At 43.0% G+C, this 18,350-nt stretch overlaps 1 protein-coding gene and 1 long non-coding RNA gene across 2 annotated transcripts; both read left to right on the forward strand.

The window, feature by feature from the left end:
* Positions 1–7,865: 7,865 nt before the first annotated feature.
* On the forward strand, positions 7,866–16,729 carry LOC121651255. The gene is made up of 3 exons (XR_006012417.1): positions 7,866–8,995; positions 11,485–11,661; positions 16,644–16,729. It is a non-coding gene; the product is annotated as an uncharacterized LOC121651255 (long non-coding RNA).
* Positions 16,730–16,822: 93 nt separating this feature from the next.
* Positions 16,823–18,007, forward strand: gpr173 (G protein-coupled receptor 173). Its single transcript, XM_042003278.1, has one exon. The coding sequence runs from the start codon at positions 16,823–16,825 to the stop codon at positions 18,005–18,007; it is 1,185 nt and encodes a 394-aa protein (XP_041859212.1).
* Positions 18,008–18,350: the final 343 nt, after the last annotated feature.

Here is an 18,350-nt window from a genome sequence, read left to right on the forward strand (position 1 = left end):
GAAAGCAGAATTTATTACTAACAGAACTTTGTAGAAATAACACACAGATCAACAGTGACCAAACCTTTTCTCATCTCATCATTCTCTCAAGTCTTGGCTTTCAGGAGGAAAAATATTGTTACTGAAACAAACACACAACAGAAACTATTTCCATGTTTCCACTTTTTCCTCATTTCCAGTTATTCCTGCTACTATTTACCTGCTATCCTCACTAAACCAACTCCAGCTCAGCTGCTTTGTGGCGCCACCGTGCATCAGAAACGTCTTCTTGGCTTTATTCCAGCCATAGAGGAGCATTATTTTTCTTCTTTTCACACACACATAGAACTTTCTGCTCACTGGTTGATCTTTGGCTGCTCCTGATTGGACGTTACCGTCAATCTAAGCTCTCTGATTGGTGGAAAGTCTGACAGGAAGTGGCTTCATCATCATGTCCAGGTCTAAATAGAGGTCTCTTAGCAACATAGTAGTGATGGTGATGTTTTTATGGTGAAATGTGATAAATAATGCTGTTATCATGGATCATTGTGGATTTACCAGATAGAGTCTGAATGAAACTATATTTAGTGGCTGGATTGTAAACCTCCTATAGATAGAAATGCTGGAAAAACCTCCGTAGATCAGCTAAAGGGTAAAATATCCATCACATTTACCCCACAGAGATACACACCACCGATCACTGATGTTGATAGAAGCAATCTGGTGGAGTTTTAAGGGTTAAATTATTTATTTTGATTGGTAACAAATTAATGAAATCAGTTAATCAAAGCTGAGTTAAATTCGAGGAACAGTTTTGAGTCAGACTTACTGAAATCATTTCATTTCCATCAAATCAAGGATCTAAATCAAACTGAAGCATTTTCATAAAAGCCAATTAAAAAATTCAAATTGCTCCAAATTGTTCATTTAATTAGTTCCAAAGTAACTCTATATTCATATTACACTTGTGAATGTAGCATTAAGTTAAGGTATTTAACCGTATACTGTACTAGAAGGGAGGAATCTTGAGACAAATAAAGAATCTGACTCAGTTTTATGGAAAGTTGACTCGACTCGTTCCAAATTAAATATTTAACTTAGTGGTGCAACAGGATCTCCTTACACAGGTGTTCGTAACCTTTCCTATGCTGGGGCCCAACTTCTCCAGTACAAACTGGTCTGGGACCCATTTACTGTAAATATTAACACTGTTTTTGTTTAACTGATGACATTCTTGGTTTATTGTGTATTCAATAGCTAAACCAGATGCACTTACAGCTAAAACCTGTACAATATGATAAAAATACCTTAAAGCCCAATTCAGGATTATAAACACAAAATCTACTAAATGTTAGATTTTACTGTAGAAATAGGAGGAATAGGGTGTTAGGTTGGATTGAAGCTTGTTGCTTCTATCTGATCTATCTCTGTCTCCTCCTTCTTTTCTACACTCACTGTTTCATTTCTGTTCACGCTTCTCATTTTTTCTGCCTCCTCCGGTCAGGTCCAGCAATATTATGTAAATTATATCATTCAAAATAAATAAATAAGCATTTAAATTAAAATTTTGATTATCAAGAGGAACCTTAAACCCATAAAACTCCTCTTGGCAAAACAAATGTGTTTGGCACAACACAGCAGCCCGACCATCATTCTGCCACCACCATGCTGGACAGGATGAGTTAGAACAATAAAAAGATTTTACAGCAGAAAAACATAAATAAATAAAGACGGGACTTTCAATTCAATTCAATAAACTCTATTAGTTCCCGAGGGTCAGTTAAAAAAGGCACTGTGGAGCAGCATGAAGGAAGCAATTTAATTAAAGAAAACTGAGAAGAATTATTAAAAGTACATAATTTAAGAAAACAACAGAATAATTAGCATTGAGACAGAAATATCCTAAACATATACTGAGAATGTACCTAATGCAAAAATGGCAAAACAATAGTTGGTAGAGACAGTAAGGCAGTGGTTCTCAAACTGGGGCTTGGGACCCCCAAGGGGGTCAGAAGATAGCTCCAGAGGGTCATCAGGTCATTGTAAAATACGGAAGCAGAGAGCGTGTGGTTTTTTATAACATTGTTTTCTCGTGATAACGGAAATGCAGGGTTGGGAGGGAGCTGGAGCTTCTCCTGGTCCATCACAGAACCGAAACAGACATTCAGTCAGACTCACACTCGCTCCTGGAGAAAACTTACACTCAAATCAGTCTAACATGCATGTGACTGTGGGAGGAAGTCAGAAGAAAATACACGCTTACATGGGGACAACATACAAACTCCACACAGGTTCCCCAGAAACCTGCTGGTTGTTAATATATAAGAATTATAAAAATAAAATATATTAAGTATGCAAATTAACAAATTAAAATTGATTTTATTAAGTGTGTTTATGGTCAACTGGGAGAGTCACAGACCTCCTCCAAGCACTCCTTCATGGTTTGGATGCAGCAAGCTGACGTCAGATCGAGCAACATCCATCACTGCTCAATATCCAGTCCAACTTTAATAATAAAGCACTTTTAAAACAACCACAGAGGACCAAAGTGCTGTACAGAAGACTAAAAGCACAAAGAATCAGAACAATAAAATCAAATAAATAAGACAAGTTAAAACATAAAAACAGAAGCAAACTGTCAACATCTCAAGAGTTTAAAAAAAGTCAATAACATGAGTTTTAAGAAGAGACTTAAAACCAGGTGAGCTGAAGGCCTGTCTGATAAGCAGAAGAAGATCGTTCCACAATCTGAAACCAGCACCAGCAAAGACCCGATCTAGGGTGGTGCAAGACCATGGGGAGATTTAAATAAAATGATTTTAAACTGGATTCTAAAGTAAACAGGCTTCTAATGGAGCGATGCTAAAACCAGAGAAGTGTGTTCATGTTTACATGGCCAGTTACAAGCAGGATTTTGCACCATTTAAAGGCGAGCGGTGGAAAACCCACTAACTCCTAAATACAGTCCAGTACAGTGGTCCAGCCGAGGGGTCTTAAAGGCGTAGCGGTCTCAGATTAACTGGCTTCCCTTTGGCTGCCTTAGCTGAAACAAGCTTGGCTTCATGGCCGCCTTCACCTGACTGCCAAGCTTAAAATCAGAATCCATTCTTACACCCGGGTTTTGATGACTGGCTTGTTGTGCTGGGCCAAATAACCCGGGAAGAACCCAGGTGTACCACCACAAACCAAAACCTCCGTTTTGTCAAGATAACAAGTTAATTTTCTTGTGATTAAAAAGAATTTTAGACAATAACAATAACAACAAATAACAAAATAAAACAAAAACAGGCAGTTTTCCAGCCTTACATTTAGAAGATGGCTGCAGGAAGATGTCACTCAGTCATCGCAGGGTGGGGGTTACCAACATATGTTATCTTGGCTCAAAGAGTTTGAGAACCTCTGCAGTAAGGTGCATATTGCTGTCATTTATTTCAACTATTCATTTATCGCTTTTAAGTCACTTAACATGACAGATGTTTCTGCACCTGCAGCTCATTTTCTTTGTTTATTTATTTGTTAAAAAATTCCACCAGCTTTCTCAGAGCCTTGATGTTTGGTTCCCAGATTACAATACGTACACTGTCCACCATCTTTAAAACAATGCATCATGTGTTAAAACCTTTACCTAAACATGCAGAACAGTGTACAGGTGTGGCAGCTGGTTGTCTGGTGTTTGCTTGGATTGAAGGTCATTGCTTTTATCTAACTTTTTTTAACTTATCTTGCTTTTAATCATTTTAATGTAATTTATTATTTTATTGTGATTATGTGTTGATTATGTGTTGATGCCTTTTACTATTCTAAATATCTGTAATATCTTTGTTTTATGTAAAGCACTTTGAATTGTCCTGTACATGAAATGTGCTATACAAATAAACTGCCTTGCCTTACTGTATCTTTGTCTCCGCTTCCTTTTTCTACTTTCCTTTTTACTTCTCTTCTTATTTTTTTCTGTCCCCTCCGGTCAGGTCCAGCAAGATTACATAAATCCATATGAATAAGATAAAACAATATATTCAAATAAATATAGTAATATAAAATTATATTTTCAAGAGGAGCGTTATGCCCATAAAGCTCCCCCTGGTAAAGCAAACTTGTTCGGCACAACACAGCAGCCAGACCATCATTCTGCCGCCACCATGCTGGACAGGACAAGGTTAAAAAAAAAACACATAATAGTTTAAAACAAACCAGATGTTTTAAAAAGCAAAAGTAACATGAAAAAAATAATATCATAAACAGTTAAGAGACAGTTGTTTTTCAAGTAGTGGAGCCTCTCCCCATTCAGCTCCTCCACACAACCACACCTATGAGCACATCCTGATATGCTCATTAACATGCAGCATGCGCCTGTTTTCACACTCTAACCTTGTGTGAATGTGTCTGAGATGTTTTATGAACCATATTTTCAAGAGTGAAAGTTGCTGAGATGAGAAACGTTGACCGAGAAGTTGGAGATGTGAACACAATCAGCAGAAATGTTGAGGGACAACGATGAAAGTTTTTGCATGTAAAATGTTTCTGTGACTCAGGTCTTAGAAGCTCCATGGAATTTGCCTTTGAGCTTCTTTGCCGTTTTTTCAGACTGTGTTCATTTGTCTTTTAGTCCTTTTGTGCTTTTCTGTAGCACAGCGCCAGCTGATGAAGACGGAGCGGCCCAAGCCCAATACATTTATCATCTGCTGCCTGCAGTGGACCACTGTCATCGACTGCACCTTCCACATGGTGACCCCCAGGAGAGAGAAGAAGGGACCAAAGCCATCCAGGCAGAGGCTGGAGGTGGAAAACAAAAAACAAGAGGTGGAAATGATGGATTCCTCTTCAGACCCCATGGACATAGAAAGTGACTATGCATGACTTAGAATACCTCAAACTCCTGGGAAAAGGAAAGAAACTCAACCAAGTGTTTTCACTGTTAACCAAATCAATCCTAAAGGCCTAAAGCCATTCACAAAACTACACAACAAGCAAAAAGATCCAAATCAAGCTTGTTCAAAGAAATCTCCATCTCAAATCATCATCCTAAATAGTGGAGCTCCAGCTGGACGTCAGGCGATTTGGCCAATCGCGGGCGGGTGATGGCACGGCCAGGTAGGTGCTGGGAGAATCCAGGCAGCTAGCCAATCACCTGGTTGCAACCAAAAACAGATCTTAACATATAACTCAAGGCCGAGGCCTGGCGTCATAACACGCATTGATCCGGAATGTTACAGAAAGTTATGATGCACCCACTCCTTCCATGACCACAGATGACTAACACATGGGAGCAAGATAATAATAATAAGCATCTTTTATTAGTCCCACAGTGGGGAAATTCTTTCTCTGCATTTAACCCATCCTGGTTGCTAGTGGGCTGCCAGATTCCAGCACCTGGGGAGCAGTCGGGGGACTTGAACCCAGACCCAAGCCCACCTCTGTAACCACTAGGCTACCACTTCCCATAAACTTGTTCCCTGACCGGGAATCAAACCCAGGCCACTGCAGTAAGAGCGCCTAATCCTGACCACTAGACTACCAGGGACAAGATATTTATTTTGACCTTTTTATTAATTATAGAGATGTAACTGAACTGTTTGCTAAAAACATAAAACATCAGGTCCGCCATTCAACAGCCGCTCCGAGAGTATCGCTGCTCTGGAGACACCACCATGCTAATACATACATACATGCCTCTGAGAGTTTTAGGTATTAAAATAACATGCAAAACTCCAGCATATTCCTTCCATGTCACATGACTACGGTAGCCTATCAGATGTCATGATGATGATGCTGTTAGTGATGATGATGTTTGAATATTTTACTTGTTTAATGCAGGTTCTTCAGTGTTATTTTCTTATATTATTATTATTATTATTATTATTATATATCACATTTTGTCTATTCAGTTAAATTTCAATAAGCTTACATTAATTTGTAGTCTATTTTTTATCAATTTCAAAAAGAGTATTTTGAGTTAGTTTAGTCATTAATATATTTTCTTATCATTCTATAAGCATTTCTTTAAAGTATTTATGTGCATGAGTTTAATTCATTTTTAATATTTGCCTGACAATAAATGCTCACTGTACAATTGTATGATTTTCTTTTAAATGCTAAAAGTATCTGTATTGATATTGATGAAAAATGATCATAAACTAATGGTATTATATTGGCAGGAAAAATGTTGGTATCAGCCACTAGTTCAGTTTCAAAGCTTTTAGTTTCCTTGTTTCTGCTAAAATCCAATTTTCTATCAGTCAAACTGTCACATCTGTTTGTTGATTCAACAAAAGAAATGAAGAAACTGTTGAGTAAAAATTCATAGATGAATCTCTGACACCGTTAGTCTTAAGAGACACGGTTTCATAGATGACTTGCTTTTTGGTTTGCTTTCACATAATGAGAATAAGAAAAGATAAAAGCAAATAAATAAATAAATGTATTCTTGGGGTGTTTTAAAGAAGATTCAATGCTCATTGATGATTAAATTAAAGCTCACAGACTGAAATTAGTCGACTCATCGGCTGTTTCTGGGCCAGCAAACGAACTGACTGACCAGCATCTTCTCAGACCATGTCCCAGATAGACCCAGAGAGGAAAGTAATTCACGAAGAAAAGCTCTCTCCAGGTTCCTCTATACATCTTCAAAGTAAATGTAGTTTTCTTTGGAGGTGTGCTTTAGTTTCTTTATGGTTTGAATTACAACCCTAGTAATGTAGCCTTTACTGCCCCCCTGTGGTGATTCTGCACAGCTGAGTTTAGTCATTTTAATAAATAGAAATGTGTCTCCTTCACATTTTGGTATGAGGGGCCAAATCTGCCAAAACCAAAATAAATAAATATATGCAGACATAATTCATTAAATAAATGTCTAAAGAGACATTTCTTCTCTACACAGCCAACATGTTGTCAATACAGAGCAGCAGATAGATAGCTCAGTTAGCATCTGCTCCGTATACAGGAAACATGAGGTTGAGTCCAACATCAGCAACACCTGATCCTCACCTGGCTCAGTTAGGGTCATTTCCAAACATTACAACAACTCATTAATGCTACGGCAAGGGGGGCCAGGACCACAGGTCCCGAGGGGAGTTCATGTTACCTTCACCTCATTTTACTCACTCAAGTAGAGTTTACACAAGTTGTTATGGAAGCTGGAGCGTACATAGGATAAGTGTCTGCTGCACCAACTTGAAAACCACAAACAAGTTATGCACCAACCACTTTACCATTGTTTTTATCCATATTAGAAATAAATCTGCAGTCATCTGAACTCGTGAGATTTCTGTTCAGAAAAACAAGGATACTTCCTGCCTGACAACTGAACACATGATAATATTATATACTAAAACAGGATCTCCAGCGCCGGTCCTCGAGAGCTACTGACAGCTTTCCTACACAGAGATTCCTCCTGATTCTCTGAATCTTCTGATGATATTCTACACTGTAGATGGTGGATCTTCAAAGTGTGAGGAACATTTTTCTGAAATTGTTCCACAGTTTTAGATCCAGTTTGTCTCAGATTGGTGAAGCTCTGTCCATCTTTCCACCTGAGAGACTCTGCCTCTCTGAAATGCTCCTTTTATACCCAGTCATGTTACTGACCTGTTACCAGTTAACCTGATTATTTGTCAAATGCTCCTCCAGGTGTTTCTGGTTTGTACCAGTTACTTTTCCAGTGTTTTGTTGCTCCTGTTCCAACTTTTTACAGACATATTGCTGCCATCAGATTCACTATCAGCTCATATTTTCCCTTTTCTAGTGAGATTTGGACCCCAAAAGAAAGGTCCCAAAAATGTGTGACAGTTCAGGTTGGATTTTCTGGGATCCTTCCCAGTTTTTGCCTGTGGAAACACACACACACACACACACACACACACACACACACACACACACAAATGTGTATCAAACCGTACCATACCAAACCGGACCAGTTGATGGAAATGGGACTTATGTGGCTGCTGGAATCAGTAGTATTCAGACTGTTTTGAGAACTTTGATGTTTACATTTATTTGTCGCCCCCATTCTTCAGATAAATTATATTGGGACTAACTGATATCAGATTCAGTGCTATATTATAGCAATCTGAGATGAGGTACAGTTGTCTTATTGAGCGTTACTGACTGATGCATATTTTAATATAATGTATATGTGGGTGTTTTTTTTACTCTGGCTTCTTATGTTTTTATTTTGGGGCTGTGAGTCTGTAATAAAGATTTAATCACTTGAACAAATGTAAAGATTTCCCCAGGTTGTCAGCATCCTTGGGGCCCGGCCCCCGCCCCTCAGGAACGCTTGGAGCCGCCCCTGTCCACAGTCTTCATTCCTGCGACACGCCGAGCAGCATTAGCATCAGCCTCTCAAACTGCGCGTCCACCTGCCGGTCCGGAGAGGATGTGTCACGCAGGATATTCCCATCCACGCGGTTTTCCCACATTTCCTCCTGCTTGTGACGCTGCTGGCCTCTAGGAGCTGCGACATGGCCAGATAAGCGTTTTCTAATTCCTTTGGTTGTTTTCCGGCATGCGACGGGCTCTCATCGACACACTCCGGCTTTCCTTCTGTCCTACTGGAGCAATGCGAAAGGAAATGCGGCTGCGGATCCACCACAAGGAGAAGCCTCGCGGGGCGGATGCTGGTGCGCGCGGGCTCCTGGGAATCGTGGCCTTACAAGTGCTCTGATATGTTCCCGCTGCCTTGGACGTCTGGGCTCGTGTCAAGACTGGAGATACGAGTTGACACGAGACGCGCGGATAAAGGATGCGTCGTTCGGAGCTGTCACCGGGACTGGGGATTTACTGGCGACCGGCACAGCTGCTGTGGAGAGCACGAGACATGACAACCCCGAGAAAAGAGATAGATTTCTGAATCCGTTGCTCTTGTTTAGGGAAATCTGCCCCTCCATCAGCAAACGGGTTTTAAATAAAGATTTGCACCCCTGACGAGGCTGTCCTTGCGCCTGCTGCTCCTTCTCTGTGGGACCGGACAGGTGGATATTTCCTGTAGAAATCACGAGACTTCCACTCCAGTCAGCAGGTAAGCCCCCTCCCCCCATGACTATCATTTCTGTTACCTATTTTCCACATTCCCGCAGAAGCGCACTAAACGCGGTGTTGGCATGTCTGTAGCATCCGCCTGCAGGCCCAGACTCTGCAGCTCTGGTGCTTTGCCCCCCCTCCTCCCCTCAGCCTCCACACAAGGATCATTTCATCAGCTCAACATAAACGTAAATCCTCATGTTTGCATGCAGAGGCTTGTGTCGTGATGATGGATTTCCCATGACTGCAGGGCCTTTCTCAGCTGGGACAACCAGGAAATTAGATCATGTTTGGTGTATGTGCTTACTATGGAAGCCTGGAAGGGGCAGAAGTTATGTGGTGTGAGGTTTTAGGTCTGGACTGCAGCAGCTGGTGACTCCCATGTCCTCATCAGACCTGGCTTCATGTCAGGGGGAGGCCTGCTCTCATCCACTGAGCTTTGTCACCTCCTCCTCCTCCTACCAACATCAAGCCAGAGGTAGCGGGCTGCTGTTGCTACCCAGTTCCTGACAGTGACTCTGCCCTCCACCACCAACCACTTTCCAGCTTCACAAAGCCCCTCCTTCAAGACACAGAGCCTCTCTCAGAGGTTCCCTCAGCTCACCCATCAGCCTGAGGAGGAACCAGGGAGGCAACTTCAGAAATGATACAGCGGGAAAGCGTGTGACGTTAAATAACCGACACATTGTGCAGCACATGCAGCGTTTGTTTATGTTTGTCCTTTAAAGGAGCCCCATGGCTTCATCAGGTTATTCATGTTCCAGCATCTTCCACACAAGAGATAGAGATTAGACACATTTGTTCAGGAGGTTTTTCTCTTTTCAGGATTTTCATCTTTAAAGCAGCAGCATCCCTCTTCTTTTACTCTTCTTTTCCATTTGTAGAAAGTAATGTTTGAACTTTTCCCATCACACAAAGGAAAAATGACAGGATTTTTCCACTTAGGTTGTACATTTTTATTAATAAACAACAAATTGACAGTTGAACCTCTGTCAAGTAAGGATGCAATAGCAAAACAGGTTAAATACAATAAAACTGGACAATAATGCACAGGGCTGTTACTGGTATGAAACTTAAAATAATCTTGATTAATACTTCCTCACACTTTGAAGATCCTCCATCTACAGTGTAGAATATCATCAAAGGTTCAGAGAATCAGGAGGAATCTCTGTGTGCTGGGGACAAGGCTGGATGCTGGTGATCTTCTGTATTAAAAGCAGACATGATTCTCTACTGGAAACCACTGCATGGACTCAGGAAGACTTCCAGAAACCACTGTCTGTGAACGCAGTTCACCCTGAAATCCACAAATGCAGGTTAAAGCTCCATCATGCAGAGAAGAAGCCAGATGTGAACAGGATCCAGAACCAGTTTCTTCAGTCTTCTCTGGACCAAAGCTCATTTAAAATGGTCTGAGGCAAAGTGGAAACCTGGATGAAGATGTGAACTAGTTTGTGGAAAGCATGGACGGCGTGTCCTGCAGACTAAAGAGGAGAGGGAGCATCCAGCTTGTTATCAGTGGACAGGTGAAAAGCTGCATCTCTGATGGGATGGGGCTGCATTAGTGCCTATGGCGTGGGCAGCTACCACATCTGTGAAGCTCCATCAATGCTGAAAAGTACATGGAGGTTTTAGAGCAACATCTGCTCCCATCCAGACAACGTCTCTTTCAGGGAAGGCCTTGCAGATTTCAGCAAGACGATGCTGAACCACATCCTGCATCCATCACAGCAGCATGGCTTCACAGGAGAAGAGTCCGGCTGCTGAACTGGCCTGCCTGCAGTCCAGACCTTTCACCAGTACACAACATCTGGAGCATCATGGAAGCAGAAATCCAGCTAATGGATACACCCATCACTAGAAGTCTGGACATGGAAGACGAGGAAATGAAGAGGAAACAGTAACAAATGAATAACAATCTTTTGTTTTTTAAATACAAGTTTTAGTTTATTTAGTACATTTGCTGGTTGCTCAGCATTGTTGTTCCAAAACAATCACAAGAACAGTGATATAGACAAAAAATATTACAATAATGTTTTTATAATGTACTTTGCGATGTTGGAATGGGGTTACATGGTCTGATTATAGGGACAGAAAACTGTTTGCCATTGTCTGAAACAGACCTCAGCTCCCAGAAGTGAACTCTGCCATCTAGTGGATGTATTGCCTTACAACTACACGGTGTGTATGTTGTGTATGTGTTAGATGAGATTTATTCCTATCAGAATGGAGACAAAGCGGTTAATCAGGATTTAGTCCCACTACAACCAGATAGGTGAGAACTCTTTAAGGGGGAAGGTGTTTCTGGACAAAAGCTCTGAATTTCCAAGGATGGAGGTTCCAGGGATGCCCTCCAGGGATTGTTTCTCTTCAGCAGCAGTGGGTTAAGAAAAGAATCATGTAAAAGGCTTCAGCAGGATTCCAGGACAAACTCAGAACTTTATTTTCATGACCTGATGCACTGATCAATGCGATTTGTGTTCTCAGTCGGTGTGGATCAGTGACGACGGCAGCATGGAGCTGCAGTGACCTCAGGAAGCAGCGTCAGTGTTTGCATCGGTCTGACTGATGGACCGCGGTGGAGAAGCGGCCGTCCGTCCCATCGTCACGGCTCGGATCAGAAGCATCAAACTCTCTGACCACCATGAAGAAAATTCTGACACTGTAAATATTTTCCACCTGCTGATGTTTCTGTTTTTTATTTCTTTTTTTTATTATTGAAGAATACTATTATGAAGTATTTTTACTGGCTACACGCTTAGCACCAGAGTCTTAAAAGTTGTGTTTAGAGTTATCTGAGGTCTGAATCAGGCTTTCTTTGTTCTCATGCTCCACAAATCCTAAACCTAACATAATAAAACTAAGATGTAGTAAGACTAAGACTAAATAAGAGTTTTACACGTCATTTAATGCTTAATCTGCAAATGCTTAATTTATAGCAGTTGATTATACAATACGATTTTATAGAATAAAATATGATAAAATTCAATAAGAAACGATACAATAAAATTCAATACAATACGATAAAATTCAATACAATACGATAAAATTCAATATAATACAACATGATAAGATTCAATACGATGCGATAAAATTCGATAAAATATGTTATGATAGGATTCAATACGAGACAATAAAAAAGCCCACAAAGATTTAGTATAATACAATAACATTTAATACGATGCAAAATGATACAGTTTGATAAGATATGATACAATTCAATTCAATATAATACTTTACAATGAGTTAATACAATAAGATACCATTTAATATGATTTAATACAATACGACACAATTCAAAACAATATAACTGAATACAATATGATATGATACAACTTGATGTCATCCAATACAGTACATACAATTTGATTCAATATGAAACAACACAATTCAATATGACACAATTTAGTAAAACTCAATATAGGGCTGGGCAATTAATCAAATTTTAATCGCAATTACGATCTGGGTTTTCAACGATCATAAAAATGAAATGGTCCAATTATTTTTTGTCCTTCGATTTGTGCTGTTTTCAAATCGAGCGCAGCTGCCATTGCAGCGCTTTGCTGCAGACTCCTCCCACAGCTGCAGACTCCTCCCACTGCTGCAGACTCCTCCCACAGCCCGACCGCTTTAGTTTTATTCAGAACGAGTTGCAGACACCTGGACACACGGGAGGCGGCGTCGCTCCTTCTCCATCTTTTTCTATGTAAACTTGCGCGAGGAAGCGAAAATCGCTGCTCTCCTCCAGCCAAGCGACAGGCGACAGTCATGCATGTAAAATGTTGTGTTCGTGCAAGCAGACGTGCACACGGGGGCTTGCGACGCAACACAAAAAAATAGAAAAATGATCAATTTTTGTGAGTCGCAACTAAATAATCCACCAGCTCCCAGAGTCACAGAGAGACAAACGTTATAAACAAACAGAACTTTTTTTCTCATTTAACACAGTGAACAATCCGGGATTTAAGAAACTCATCAACACTTTGGACAAACGGCATCACTGCCATCTCAACACCATGTTAGTGGACTGTCTCTCTCTTCCCTGTATGATGAGTGTAGTGAGAGTGTTGTGAAAGACGTGGTGACAGTCCGATGTTTCGCCACCGCTACGGACCTGTGGTAAAGCCGCACCAGAGCTGTATAGAAATGTCGCGCTACATTTTATTGACGTGGATTTCAACGTGAAAACGAAATGTCGCCAGACTTTTTTTTCCAGATCACACCAGGCGGAACATAGCTGCTGGTCTGAGACAAACAATAGCTACGGGTACCTGGTGGAAAGAAACTAGTCGACATTACCACAGTAAACACTTCTGATTGGTTGGAAGGCGTCTATTTAAAAGTGATAATGGACACCTATAAAAGAAGTTCCGGTCAAATAGACTTATTGTTGTAAATTATTGCGCTGACTAAACGGTAGTTGGTAACCGTAGTAACAGAAACTCAGACGCCGGGGTGCAGATGCGCCGCATCATGTCTGTGACGCCATTATGGGCTTCGACAATTTGAGAAAGATAAGAATGGAGCAACATTTTGTTGTCACGCAATGTCCCATCCAGCAGTGGTCAGAGTCCACAAACGTTAAACCAGCAGCGGTCAGAGTCCACAAATGTTAAACCAGCAGCGGTCAGAGTCCACAAATGTTAAACCAGCAGCGGTCAGGGTCCACAGACGTTAAACCAGCAGCGGTCAGAGTCCACAAACGTTAAACCAGCAGCGGTCAGGGTCCACAGACGTTAAACCAGCAGCGGTCAGGGTCCACAAATGTTAAACCAGCAGCGGTCAGGGTCCACAGACGTTAAACCAGCAGCGGTCAGGGTCCACAGACGTTAAACCAGCAGCGGTCAGAGTCCACAGACGTTAAACCAGGAGCGGTCAGGGTCCACAAATGTTAAACCAGCAGCGGTCAGGGTCCACAGACGTTAAACCAGCAGCGGTCAGGGTCCACAGACGTTAAACCAGCAGCGGTCAGGGTCCACAAATGTTAAACCAGCAGCGGTCAGGGTCCACAGACGTTAAACCAGCAGCGGTCAGGGTCCACAGACGTTAAACCAGCAGCGGTCAGGGTCCACATACATTACACCAGCAGCGGTCAGGGTCCACAGACGTTAAACCAGCAGCGGTCAGAGTCCACAGACGTTAAACCAGGAGCGGTCAGGGTCCACAAATGTTAAACCAGCAGCGGTCAGGGTCCACAGACGTTAAACCAGCAGCGGTCAGGGTCCACAGACGTTAAACCAGCAGCGGTCAGGGTCCACAAATGTTAAACCAGCAGCGGTCAGGGTCCACAGACGTTAAACCAGCAGCGGTCAGGGTCCACAGACGTTAAACCAGCAGCAGTCAGGGTCCACAAATGTTAAACCAGCAGCGGTCAGAGTTCACAAACGTTAAACCAGCAGCGGTCAGGGTCCACAGACGTTAAACCAGCAGCGGTCAGGGTCCACAGACGTTAAACCAGCAGCGGTCAGGGACCACAAATGTTAAACCAGCAGCGGTCAGAGTCCACAGACGTTAAACCAGCAGCGGTCAGGGTCCACAAATGTTAAACCAGCAGCGGTCAGGGTCCACAGACGTTAAACCAGCAGCGGTCAGGGTCCACAAATGTTAAACCAGCAGCGGTCAGAGTCCACAGACGTTAAACCAGCAGCGGTCAGGGTCCACAAATGTTAAACCAGCAGCGGTCAGAGTCCACAAACTTTAAACCAGCAGCGGTCAGGGTCCACAGACGTTAAACCAGCAGCGGTCAGAGTCCACAGACGTTAAACCAGCAGCGGTCAGGGTCCACAGACGTTAAACCAGCAGCGGTCAGAGTCCACAGACGTTAAACCAGCAGCGGTCAGGGTCCACAAATGTTAAACCAGCAGCGGTCAGAGTCCACAAATGTTAAACCAGCAGCGGTCAGAGTCCACAAACGTTAAACCAGCAGCGGTCAGAGTCCACAGACGTTAAACCAGCAGCGGTCAGGGTCTACAAATGTTAAACCAGCAGCGGTCAGGGTCCACAAACATTAAATCTCCGTCCTTCAAATGCCACTACGGACATGCCAGTATCTCTATGAGATGTCACGATCAATGGCAATGTTGCGTTTAATTTTAAATAGGTCGTAGCCTGTCTTTCTGTCTTGATTACCTTATGTGGCTGGTGGTGTTGGTAAGGCAAGAAAAGCAATAATTTCTATACAAAAAAAGAAGAGGGTGACAAACCAACTGGGGAGTTAAAATCCCCAGCAAACCTAAAAACGGTAGGTTTAAATAAACTGCACCTTGGCAGGTGGATTCCCACAAAAATGACATTTTATTTAAACAATTTATTTTAAAACAATAAGAAAACATAAAAACAGACAATTTCCCAGAACAACCCTATATGCTTATATGCCTATATGTTTAGACCGTACGGAGGGCCGATGAACTGGAGGAGCTGGTGGAAATCCAAGCGGAGACAAAACAGCAACCTCTCAGCACAGTATAGCGTAGGACACGCTACTTCATGTGTCTAAAAGAAGAGGAAAACACACCAATCATATGATGCAGATTAATGTCCCGCTCCGTCTGACGAGCGAAAGCAGTCTTACCAGTACATCCCAACATGGGAATGGAGAGAGGAGACCAGGAATACCGTGACAGGTTCCAGTGAGCTGAAGGAGGGGAGGGAATGTTGACTCTTTGGCAGCTAGTCACACTGTCAGCGTACAGCGTATACTAAAGGGACAAACACCTGCCCGGATTTAAAGGCGCTCTACTCCGCCCCGCAATTACTGCCATATTTGCTACACCTTGCGTCTTCAATGGGGGAGCGAGCACATTGGAGTAAGAAAAGCCTCCTCCACCACATTTACTTACATACTTGATACAGAGTAGAGATGCACCGGTCAATCGGCCGCCGATCAAAAAGGCCGGTTTTCTATCCAATCGGCCCAATCGGTGACCGGCCGGTCACTGTCGTCATTTCCGGTTTTTGGCCGGTCACGCTGACACGCATGCGCAGCAGCTCAACGCGGACAGCTCAAAACTGAACCAAAGCAAAACAAAGATGTCGTTGATCTGGACATATTTTACCGTGTGCCAGGACGAACCGAAACAGGCTATGTGTAATGCTTGTAAGTCTAAAGTAAGCCGTGGAGGATCAACGCCTAAGACTTATGGAACAACCAACTTAAGACGCCACTTGGAAAAGAAGCACCCATGCTTGTTTAGCAAGTATAAAGAAGACACGGCTGCTAGTGCTAAGACTAAGAGGGATGTACCTGAGTCATTCTCAAGCCAAGTAAATATGGTGTCTATTGTATGATTATAATGATTTCTTAGATAGAAAATCGGTATCGGTAAAACCGGTTTTGGCAGGTCAGACCCCCTCAAAAACCGGAAATCGGTATCGGCCAAGAATTTTGCAATCGGTGCATCTCTAATACAGAGTAAATGGTGGAACACATTATAAAAACGATTTAGGATAGACTTACTTGCTTGATACACATTTAATGATCAGAGTGAATGGTGGATAACATTTCTTGCAAAAAAAATGATTTAGGAAACAATGTGTGACTGAAACAAGTTTTTCTAACCTGGTTTTGTAACACTGACTCTTTATTGTCTTGTCTGATCAATCCCCATCACACCTCTCATTGTTCATCTTCTCTAATTGGCTTTCAGGTTCCTGAAGAGAACCACTGAAACCAGACGTCTGAAAAGGGACCTTCTTGAGATGGAGCCATGTGGACTGAGGTGTTTTTTTCCCTTGTGAACTCCAGAAAGGAAGCAGCCACGAGGACGGAACAAGCAGCAGGAGGGGGCAGCGGAGGAGAAGTAGTGGTGGTTGAGGAAACGGTGGTATGGGTGGTGGGTCTCTTGGGATGGCAAATGGAAGCGAGAGCGGTGAAGGGCCTGCAGGGCCCATGGCAGCAGTGGTGCCTACTGCAGCAGGTCTGGTAGCAGACAGCTCCTCCTCAGCCGTCTCCACTTATATTAAACTGGTTCTGCTGGGGCTGATCATCTGCATCAGCCTGGTGGGAAACCTGCTGGTGTCGCTGCTCGTCCTGAGGGATCGAACTTTCCACAAGGCACCTTACTACTTCCTGCTGGACCTGTGCCTGGCAGACAGCATACGCTCGGCCATCTGCTTTCCCTTTGTACTGGTGTCTATACGAAATGGGTCAGCCTGGACCTACAGTGTGCTGAGCTGCAAAGTGGTAGCCTTCATGGCAGTTCTCTTCTGCTTCCATGCTGCCTTCATGCTCTTCTGCATCAGCGTAACGCGCTACATGGCCATTGCACATCACCGTTTTTACTCAAAACGCATGACGTTCTGGACGTGCGTAGCAGTGGTGTGCATGGTGTGGACCTTATCCGTGGCCATGGCTTTCCCGCCAGTTTTTGACGTGGGCACCTACAAATTCATCCGTGAGGAGGACCAGTGCATTTTTGAGCATCGCTACTTCAAGGCTAACGACACGCTAGGCTTCATGCTAATGCTAGCCGTGCTCATTCTAGCTACACATGTCGTCTACATGAAGCTGCTCCTCTTCGAGTACAAGCACCGCAAGATGAAGCCGGTCCAAATGGTGCCAGCTATCAGTCAGAACTGGACCTTCCATGGGCCAGGAGCTACAGGCCAAGCAGCAGCGAACTGGATCGCGGGCTTTGGGAGGGGCCCCATGCCGCCGACTCTGCTGGGAATCAGACAGAACTTACACAATCAGAACCGGCGCCTTTTAGGCATGGAGGAGTTCAGGGCGGAGAAACAGCTCGGCAGGATGTTCTACGTGATCACGTTGCTGTTCCTGGTGCTCTGGTCTCCGTACATCGTGGCTTGCTATTGGAGGGTGTTTGTCAAGGCTTGCACAATACCACACCGGTACCTCTCCACCACCGTGTGGATGAGTTTCGCTCAAGCCGGGGTCAACCCTATTGTCTGTTTCTTCCTTAACAAAGACTTGAAGAAAGGGCTCCTTTCACACCTACCAGCCTGCTGCAGGACTAAACCTCATCTGCCACGAGAGCCTTACCGTGTCATGTAAGCAGAGACAATGATCTGTAGATGGAGAGGAAAACAAAGGGACAGCCAGCTGATATCTTCTGTCTTTTCTTAGGTTACTGCAGCATTTGGTGTGAAGCGGTGAGTGTAGAGGGTAAAACACTAGAGAGCTAAGAATGTACTGAAATCTTGCCAAAACATTTTCACCTTAACTTTTCATAACAGAAAACAAAAATCATGTTAAAATGTTAAAACACAATGTGTTCATCAATTAGACACGTAACCACCAACAAGATGAGCTGCTTGAGGAGGAATTTTTAAACTAGATGAGCTCGAGATTAAAGAGAATTGTAAAAGGGACAAAGAGGGAGCTCTAGGTTCAAAGT

This window comes from Melanotaenia boesemani, chromosome 13, assembly GCF_017639745.1.
Source record: "Melanotaenia boesemani isolate fMelBoe1 chromosome 13, fMelBoe1.pri, whole genome shotgun sequence".
Classification (NCBI taxonomy): Eukaryota; Metazoa; Chordata; class Actinopteri; order Atheriniformes; family Melanotaeniidae; genus Melanotaenia; species Melanotaenia boesemani.

Coding starts and splice junctions, on each gene's coding strand:
- gpr173 (XM_042003278.1), top strand. CDS start 16,823: ATGGGTGGTGGGTCTCTTGGGATGGCAAATGGAAGCGAGAGCGGTGAA.